Source organism: Pseudophryne corroboree (genome assembly GCF_028390025.1).
Source record: "Pseudophryne corroboree isolate aPseCor3 chromosome 3 unlocalized genomic scaffold, aPseCor3.hap2 SUPER_3_unloc_19, whole genome shotgun sequence".
In the NCBI taxonomy this organism is placed as follows: domain Eukaryota; kingdom Metazoa; phylum Chordata; class Amphibia; order Anura; family Myobatrachidae; genus Pseudophryne; species Pseudophryne corroboree.
The window spans coordinates 1,357,624-1,367,586 of NW_026967507.1; the positions used below are offsets into that span (position 1 = coordinate 1,357,624).

At 42.0% G+C, this 9,963-nt stretch overlaps 1 protein-coding gene across 1 annotated transcript in view; it reads left to right on the forward strand.

Moving 5' to 3' along the window:
- Positions 1-9,011, forward strand: part of LOC134983576 (zinc finger protein 271-like) — a 29,177-nt gene extending 20,166 nt beyond the window's left edge. Inside the window, exon 5 of the mRNA XM_063949236.1 lies at positions 5,998-9,011. Coding sequence (XP_063805306.1) covers positions 5,998-7,802 — 1,805 coding nt within the window. The 3' untranslated portion in view covers positions 7,803-9,011. The remainder of the gene's footprint in view (positions 1-5,997) is intronic.
- The last annotated feature ends 952 nt before the right edge of the window (positions 9,012-9,963 follow it).

The following is a 9,963-nucleotide window of genomic DNA, read 5'->3' on the forward strand; positions in this document are numbered from 1 at the left end:
CAGCACCAGTCGGACACCTAACGGATATTTTGTTAAGTCACATATTATTCTTCTCTAGAGAACTTCCATTACTTGCGAAGATCTCTTGAACAAGGGCCTTTACTGCCAATGCTGTATATAGATTGGGTCGCCTGGGAGATTATGACTGCGGATTGCTTTCCTGCCGCATGCCAGGATCCAGGCTCCTTGTGACCAGTGAGGGGCATGTACCCTTGTCACTGCAGATATCCAGATACCTCTAGGAATCTTATGGGTGAAGCAGCCCATAGACCGGGGAGTATAAGCAAATTCTGGCGCGTTTCAGCAACTTCATCAGAGGTATATAGAACTTATCCAATTTTGCATCTAGTTTCCACTACTTGGGTCATCAGAGTACAGATTATCGGTCACGTGATTGCTTTTATCCAGTAATATGCGTTCATTTATTCTTCGCTAAATAATGGAAACTTATGTAATGAACGCCAATTCTTTTCCTGTATGACCTGCATTTTAAACTTGTAAGTCATGTGACTTAACGTTCATATATTCATTTCATTCATAACCACTAGTGAGTATTTCTGGAATGTACAATTGATAAAATGTAGAGTATTGTAGTTATGTTGGTGCCTGACCTGGATGAGTAACGGAGTAGCAATGGGGCAACAGCTGAGTTTGGATGATGCCTTCTGGCTTGGCTCTGTTGAGCTACTGCCCACCTACTCTGGCATGTTCTCTTGTGGCTAGCATCTTCCTCCATCCCCCTTTGCCAGTAGTCCTATGTGCGTTGCTGTACTGTGGGGTGGAATGAACATCCTTGCTGCATGGTGGGGATGTCTGGCTGCTGAAGCTCTGCTGACCCGTTCCTCTGACGCTCTTGTCCTCTCGCTGGTGTCAGCTATGGAGTGACGTGATATGGAGGCTGCTCCGACAGCCTCTGGAATCTTCTGATTGCTATCCTCTCCTGAATCTTCTGATTGCTCCTCAAAGGGTTGCCATATCTATCACGGTGTGTTCTGGTGGCCTCTCTTCTGCCTGGCCTCTCTGGTGCCAGAGCACTTTGCCCATGTGGCCATCACTAATACTAGGGGTGACCTAACCTCATCTATTGCTTCAGATACACAAAAGGGAGGCAATTTCCTCCACTACTGGAATCCCTCTGCAACATGTCCTGAAGACCATTGGAGAATGGGAGAAAAATGTTACTGAAAAGATTGATGAAGTGCAGGGTGGACTTACAAAAATTCAACAAAGGGATTGGGAGGCTGAGGCCTGTATCTCCTCACTGGAAGATGCTACAGCTCCTGTTACTGGCCAGTCTAACCACATGCCTGGAACCTAAGGGAATTAGGGGATAAGGTAAAATGCTCTCTGGTTCTCGATTATATCCAGAAAGCCAATGCTAGTTTTGTTTCCCTCCTAAACAAGACTTTGGTGGGATGTAGAACTCTTTACGTAAACCTTGGGTTGGATGGGCCTATCATTCCACTTATTTTAGGGGTGTGCCAGTTCTCATCCACAAGAGGGTGTTTTTGTACTAGAACATGTCTGTGTATTGGTGATTTATATACCCACCATACTCTAGTGAAGTGCTTAAGTGACGCAATAAATTTATAGCTCTCTTCCCTGAAACTCCAGTTTTAGTATGGGAGATTTCAGTAATATAATGGACCCTGCTCTTGAAAGGTGGCGAGAAAATCCCCCTGTGGTACTTCAGTCCATTCTTTCCTCCTCTGACTTGATGAAGGAACTTGGATTGGTTGATATTTGATGGGTCCGCCATGATTCCCTGAATCCCACCATAGTCCAATCTTTCCTTCACTGACTTGATGAAGGAACTTGGATTGGTTGATATTTGATGGGTCCTCCATGTTTCCCTGAATCCCACCAATCATTTCTAGAATTGACCTTGCACTTGTATCTCACTAACTAGTGCCACTGGCTGCAGGGATGAAATAAAGGACGAGGGCGTTATCAGTCCTGACTCCTACCTTTCCAATCTCACTACTTATGGCCGATATAAAGATACTGGCCAAGGTTTTGGCCTTCTGAATAAATTGAGGCTCTGCGGTGGTTGTCCATCTGGACCCATCCGGCTTTAAGCCAGGTCAATCTACATCTATTAATCTCTGGAGGTTAGTCACTCGTTTGCAATTGAAATACAAATTAGAGGAGAATGGCTCTTTCTGGGTGTTGCCAATGGAATAGAATTCCATTGAATGGCCTTATTTGTGAGATGTTTTCTAAAAATTTGTTATGCCCTAATTGGTGAGGGGTACAGGGCAGGGATGCCCTCTATCACCAAGGCTATTTGCCCTTGCAGTTGAGCCACTGGCTTGTGTAATACAACACTGCCATGATATACAGGGGTTGAAGGTACACCAACAGGTGTTTAAGGTGACCCTCTATGCAGATAACGTGGCTATTTCTGTCTGGTGCGCTGAGTTCCATGGCTGCTCTCCTCTTGGTAGTCGAGAAATTGGTGTTTGTGGGCCTTCGGATTAATCAGGATAAATCTACCATACTACCTTTTGAAGTGCTTCCCCCACAGACTTGGCCGATACCCTTCTTCTGGTGTGGACATCTAAGAATAAATATCTGGGCATTTGGGTTATGATAAATACAGCTAATTTTATCTACCTTAATTTACAACCCCAGCTAGACTATTTAAAGACTAAATTGCAGACTTGGAAAAAACTCCCCATGGCTGTATTCATTCATTTAAGATGGTTTTCAACCTAAATATCTTTATATATTTCAACAAGTCCCAATCTATATCCCTCTCTGGGTGGTCAATCTTATTAGCAGATATACAGTATATCTTCCTGGGTTTAGGCTGCTAAACGGCCATGAATAAGCTTGGTATATTGTGTTGAACTACATATTCTGATGGCCTCGCACTTCCTAATTTGAAAAAATTAAATTGCCTGAAGGTTAACCCTCAGCTGCCCGACGCCATTTTAAAAGGGAACGCTTGGCTCTACGCACTATACATGACTAAATGTATGTTTAATAATGTGTCTTAATATGAAGAATGATGGACTGCACAGTTATAGTTATGTTACTTGTCCTAGCTCCAGCAGGGGACAGGTGGCGATTAGCCGGCCTTTTGGTGGACAAACATTTTCATTCAGATACAAACTAAGGTTTGGAAAGAAGACTGTTTGTGCTTTCAGTATCCCCTGTTGTGTGATAAGCCAAAGCTGGTTTTATATGGAGATGTGAAAGACAAAAGTGGATGCTAAATCAAATTGTGTTTTACGAATGTTTCGTGTAACAACAGTTTGATGTAAGATTTCCCAGGCTGCATTATGTAGGATGCAGATTTATGACAAGAACGTTGTCTATGGGTGAGAGGATGAATGCAATTGAAATTCAAGTTATATTTACATTTGTGAAAGAGACAGGAACATGATAATCAGATTGTGTTTGGGAAAGCCACTGGTTTGGTTATATATGAAGAGCAGAAATGTGGTTTATCTGATTATTAACTCTTCTGAAATGTAACTGGTATGTATTTATATTTTGTGCGATAACCCGATTGGTTGGAGAAGACACGGAGGGCTTACCCCCCTGTGGTACTGTGTGTAGAATTGAAATAAAAAGAAGAGGCCTGTGAGCCTCCAGAGGTATTATACCAACTACTTTCTGCTGTGAACATCTTGCTGTATGCTGTTTCCCCTAGCAATAGGGAAGAGTTCTCTTTGGGCAAATAAACATCTTCTGCCTCAAGACGACCACTTCATCTTGTGACCTGCAGGGGTATGCCGAACATAGCTCCGTTCTCTAGGCTGTCTTAGGTACACCCAGTGTCTCTAAGCTCCGCCTTCCGCCTGCTACCATGCCGTGCTTGGACAGGCAACTAGTGGGGATTCTTCAACACCACACAGGTGTGGTAAGACAGCGTGTCGACGCATACACAGCAGAACCGTGGTTCCAGACACCACGGCAAAGAGTCTGGTGATGGCAGCGTAGTTCCCGCCCACTGCGCCGTGGGTGGAGTCAGTAACAGGTGGTTACTGATGGTAAGTGGGAATCCCCTAATTGGCCAGGTCCCGTGTGGCCTAAATCTCCATTCTGTGACTGGGGTCGGGACGCGAGGCGGTGAGGGCTTTCGTACGGAACTGTCCGGTCACATCTCTCAAGTGGCCCAATGGCGTGGGTGGATCTTGGATGGTGGGAATCTGGAACTAATGGAATGTTAAAATCCTTTGAACTAAATGCAGTTTAGAATTCTGAACACAATGTTTTTTTTAGATATAGCCACTTAGGCCATACCATCTAAGTGCAATTGTTTTGGGGCTAACAAATATACAAAATGATCCCGTTAAAATCCTTTGAAAGTCATTGGGTGATAGGCTTATCTTACTTACATTATCTGCTCAACACACCTTGTCAGCTTAGCGTAAAAGAGGAGGATCACCTGGGACCTTTGGATGATGATGTTGTTGATGAAAATCTGGCGCTTAGTAGTCCAACCAAGGCCACCTCCTCTACCAGATATCAGGAAACACAGGTCTACATATTACATAAAATCTATCTTACTCCGCACGCTCTTCAAAAATTTGGATCTAGTACTGATGGTCGCTGTTCTTAATTTGGTGGCAATCAGGTGACTTTATAGCATCTCTGGTGGGATTGTCCTATAATTAAAGTCTTCTGGACAAAAGTTACTAGCTCTATATCGAAATCGGTGATAAGATTCCATGTAAGTCTCCACAGTTATGTATTTATAGTATTGGTATCATGGTGAACAGGGCAACTACTCAATATACTGTATGCTTAATAGTCGTGTTTGGTAGAGTTTGTATAGCTGGGACCTGGTTTGGTTGACTCCCAGGACCCCTCAATTTTCTGAAGTGGAGATTTCATGAATGACACAGTGAGACATGCCTGGTTCCTGTAAATGGGATGACAGTTTTTTATGTTTGCGGTACACTTGTCAACGATAACACAGGTGTCCTAAGGCGAGCTCAGGGTGGACAGACACATCCCGTGGAGCAGAAGAGCAGAAGGCCTTGTTAACTTTTACTGAGAAGGCAATTTGTATTGTGTGGTGGTATTTGTTCAGAACATTGTTGCTTTGAACGTTTTGGAAAAATCAATAATACATTATACATTATATAAGAAAAACTAGTGTAAGACTGTTGAGCACAATCTCGTCCCTCCTCCTTCCCACTGACATTCCCCCCAAGGTTCTGTCCTTGTCCTCTTCCTGTACACCTCCCCTAATCAACTCCTTCAGCATTAATACCAGTTGATGACACCCGTATCTACCTCTCTACCAAAGCTTTCCCCCCTTTTGGTCTTTCCCTTCTCACCATATTCCTGTCAGCCACCTCCTTCTGGATTACTTGGTGCTTCCTTAACCTCTCCTCCAAAACAGTAGTCATGGCTTTCCTTCTTCCAAGGTCCTCACTCCCACAACACCCCTCCTTAGTCTTCCTCCCAGTTGACGATGTTTTTCTCTTCTTCAATAAAGCCCACTAGCCTTCACTCTGCCCTTCATTCTCCAAGCCTTCCAGCTCTGTAATATGTCTAGTATGAAGCCCTTTCACGCAGTGGAAGACACAAAGTCAGTAATAAAACCTCTTCTCTTGCCTAGATGTGACCACCATAAACTAACCCTGGCCTACCAGACTTCAACCTCATTCCTCTTTGTTGAACACCACTGCCTGTGTCATTTGCCTCCACATTTCAAAGTTCTCTCCCTCTCTACAAAGCCCTCAAACACTTTTCTCCACCCTACATCTCCAGTCTAATTTTTACAAGCTCCCTCCCATTATCTTCATTCTGCCAGTGACTGTGGCCTCTCCGTCCTGATCACCGATTCCACCTTCAGGATTTCAGCTGTGGTGTTCTCAAACTTTGCCATCAGACCAGCATCTGCTACAAATTTAGCAGTATAAAATCTCTGTCTGTTGTAAAATGAAACATCTTACATTTACTCATTTAATGGCAAATTGAGGACCTTTCAACTTAGTCTTTATCTTCATGGTCTCATATTTCTTTTGATTTCAGCAGATGCAGACTGCTACAAGAATACTTCAGGTGGTCATCTCCGTTTATCTGCAGAAGGTGGAATAAAGGATGACATCAAAGGAGATTCTACAAGAGAAAATTATTTGACACCGATGATAAATTCAGTGCTACTTGCTTCATATATGTCATCTGGCACTGTTTATCATGAGGGATGTTCTCCTCCTAACTCTATTACAGCTCTTACAGTGGAGAACACATTTCCCTGTTCTATAGATACCAACTGTTTTACCCAGAACACACAATTTAATACCCATCAGCCAGCTAAGACAGGAGAGAGGCCATTTTCATGCCCTGAGTGCGGGAAATGTTTTACACGGGAATCACATTTTGTTATACATCAGAGAAGTCACACGGGTGAGAGACCATTTATATGCTCTGAGTGTGGGAAATGTTTTATGCAGAAATCACATCTTGTTGCACATCAGAGAAGTCACACAGGTGAGAAGCCATTTTCATGTGCCGAGTGCGGGAAGTGTTTTATACAGAAATCATCTCTTGTTACACATGAGAAAAGTCACACAGGTGAGAAACCATTTCCATGCTCTGAGTGTGGGAAATGTTTTATACAGAAATCAAATCTTGTCACACATCAGAGAATTCACACTGGTGAGAAGCCATTTCCATGTTCTGAGTGTGGGAAATGTTTTGCACACAAATCACATCTTGTTAGACATCTGAGAAGTCACACAGGTGAGAAGCCATTTCTATGCTCTGAGTGTGGGAAATGTTTTACACTGAAATCAAATCTTATAACACATAAGAGAAGTCACACAAGTGATAAGATATGTCCTTGCTCTGAGTGTGGGAAATGTTTTACACAGAAAACTGACCTTGCTATACATCAGAGAAGTCACACAGGAGTGAAGCGGTTTCCATGCTCTGAGTGTTGGAAATGTTTTAAACACAAGTCAGCTCTTGTTGCTCATATGAAAATTCACACAGGTGAGAATCTGTTTTCATGTCCTGAGTGTGGGAAATGTTTTACACGGGAATCACATTTTGTTATACATCAGAGAAGTCACACGGGTGAGAGACCATTTATATGCTCTGAGTGTGGGAAATGTTTTATGCAGAAATCAAATCTTGTTGCACATCAGAGAAGTCACACAAGTGAGAAGCCATTTTCATGTGCCGAGTGCGGGAAGTGTTTTATACAGAAATCATCTCTTGTTACACATGAGAAAAGTCACACAGGTGAGAAACCATTTCCATGCTCTGAGTGTGGGAAATGTTTTATACAGAAATCAAATCTTGTCACACATCAGAGAATTCACACTGGTGAGAAGCCATTTCCATGTTCTGAGTGTGGGAAATGTTTTGCACACAAATCACATCTTGTTAGACATCTGAGAAGTCACACAGGTGAGAAGCCATTTCCATGCTCTGAGTGTGGGAAATGTTTTACACTGAAATCAAATCTTATAACACATAAGAGAAGTCACACAAGTGATAAGATATGTCCTTGCTCTGAGTGTGGGAAATGTTTTACACAGAAAACTGACCTTGCTATACATCAGAGAAGTCACACAGGAGTGAAGCGGTTTCCATGCTCTGAGTGTTGGAAATGTTTTAAACACAAGTCAGCTCTTGTTGCTCATATGAAAATTCACACAGGTGAGAATCTGTTTTCATGTCCTGAGTGTGGGAAATGTTTTACACGAGACTCGCATCTTGTTAGACATCAGAGAAGTCACACTGGTGAAAAACCATTTCCATGTTCTGAGTGTGGGAAATGTTTTACACAGGAGTCACATCTTGTTAGACATGAAAAAAGTCACAGGTGATAAATTATTTCCATATTCTGAGTTTAGGAAATGTTTTATACTGGAATCGCATCTTGTTAAGGAACTCACCGAATTGTGAGTCCTTGAAGTGACTTGTCGGGTTTAATACTATTTAGGTCGAGTGCAAAGTCTACCTGGTTTCAGATTTCTACCACGGAATCCCAAAAGGAGTTTTGGTTTTTGCTGCGGACACCCTTCAGGTCACGACACACTTGGTAGGAACCAGACGTGGTTAGCTGGAACCAAAAGGACACTAACAGAAGTGTAAGATTCTAACAAAATTCTGTGGCCAGGCCGGTTCCTCTAAACTTTTATATACCTGGCGAACCTGCTTCAGAAGAGTAGATCAGAATGTCATCCAGGTACGCTATTGCAATCTATCCTAAAAAGTCACTTAGAACATCCGTTATTAGGTCCTGAAAGACCATTGGGGCATTGCAGATCCTCAGTGATATTCATAATGACCTTTGTGAGTACAGAACCCTGTCTTCCGCTTGTCCCTCTCATCCACATTAAACAATAAGCCTCTTGCAGATCAGTTTTAGTAAATACTGATACCTCTGTCAATTGATCAAACCGTTCTGGGATCAGCAATGGGTATTGGTTCTTTTCTAGTCATTTTACTGAGGCCTCTGAAACCAATACATGGTCTCAGACCTCCGTCCTAATGAAGAATAATGTCTGATGAATCCCTTCTAGAGATTCTTTCCAAGTATTCATTATCTTTAAGTTCAAGAGTTGATGATGAAAGTATCTTCCTCTGGACAATTTGGTGGAAGATATCCAATCAAATATGCAATCCCAGGTTCTATTGGGCGGCATTGAGTCTGTTACCTTTTTACAGAAGGACATGACTTATATCCTCATTGGCTACTAGAATACTTTGAAAAGGCTTAATCATATGGGCAACTTAGGACCACTTCTGGTACATTAGTCTTGCCGGAGATGGATAAGACCAGTTGTCCAGTCAAAACTGGGTTACGCTTATCCTGGGAATTCTAGGGTCAGATGGTAAGAGGAAGACATAAAAGGGAATGGTCTCTGACTGTAGCCATTAATGTGTGTGGAATACAAGGTACAAGAAGGAAACCTCTATCCAAGTGGTGAACATTGACTTTTATTGTCTTTATATCAAATGTTTAAATTTGTAAACCACAGAAATGTATTTGGAGGATGTGAATTAGTGAAAATAAAAATGACAGTAATTCCGCTTTGTCTTTATTGTTATAACTATTACATATTTATTCAAATGGTGTGTGAGATCATTGATTATTTATTCCAACGGAGAATTGAAGAACTTGATTTTCCAGTTTAAACAGTAATAATCATACAAAATAGATATTCAAAGGGGTCATCAAATTCTACATGTCCATACAAATGTCTGCATAACAGCTCATGAAACGATGTCCGCTCATATGTGGAGAATATGAGTAATAATATAATATACATAGTGGTACAATAGTGGGGTACTTATACAAAACACATATTACAATTGTGAGTAGAAAAGCCTGGAACTTAATTGGACTTCCAGAGAGCAACTTGTTGTCCAAACTGATAATGGAGATCGTGGTCTCTAAAGGAACCACCTGAACACCTACGTTGGTAAATGTCTTGGTCAACGAAGTTTCCAACCGCCCCACTGTCTGAAAAAGTATTTATTATACAAAAACACGATATAAGTAATCAATAAAACGCACATTACCCATGGTTGCAGGTGGAGTTACTATCAATGTCCTACAGCCCAAGGACAACAAAAATTAATTACTGTATCACTATACTGCATCAATCCGGCTGGGTCTACATGCTTTAGGTCTTCAGTCATCAGGTCCACTCCATATGGTTCGCCACTGACAAAAAGTCAACATGTGAAAGGTCAACACTGCATAAGGTCGACGGGGCTAAAAAGTCAACATGACAACAGTTGACACACTTTTTTTGCATTTTTGGGAATAGTGTGGATAGTTTTTTTTTATCTGGGACCACCATTTGTAGAAATGCCTCGTTCATCCCATTTCAGGCACGGTGCCTCGCTCCGCTTCGCTCGAGGTTACTAAAGGTTATGATTTGTGACATTGATAGTCAAGGATGGAAAAAGGCCAAAAACATGACGAAAATAAAAAAGTGTTGATCATTTGTGTCTACCATGGTCATGTCGACTGTA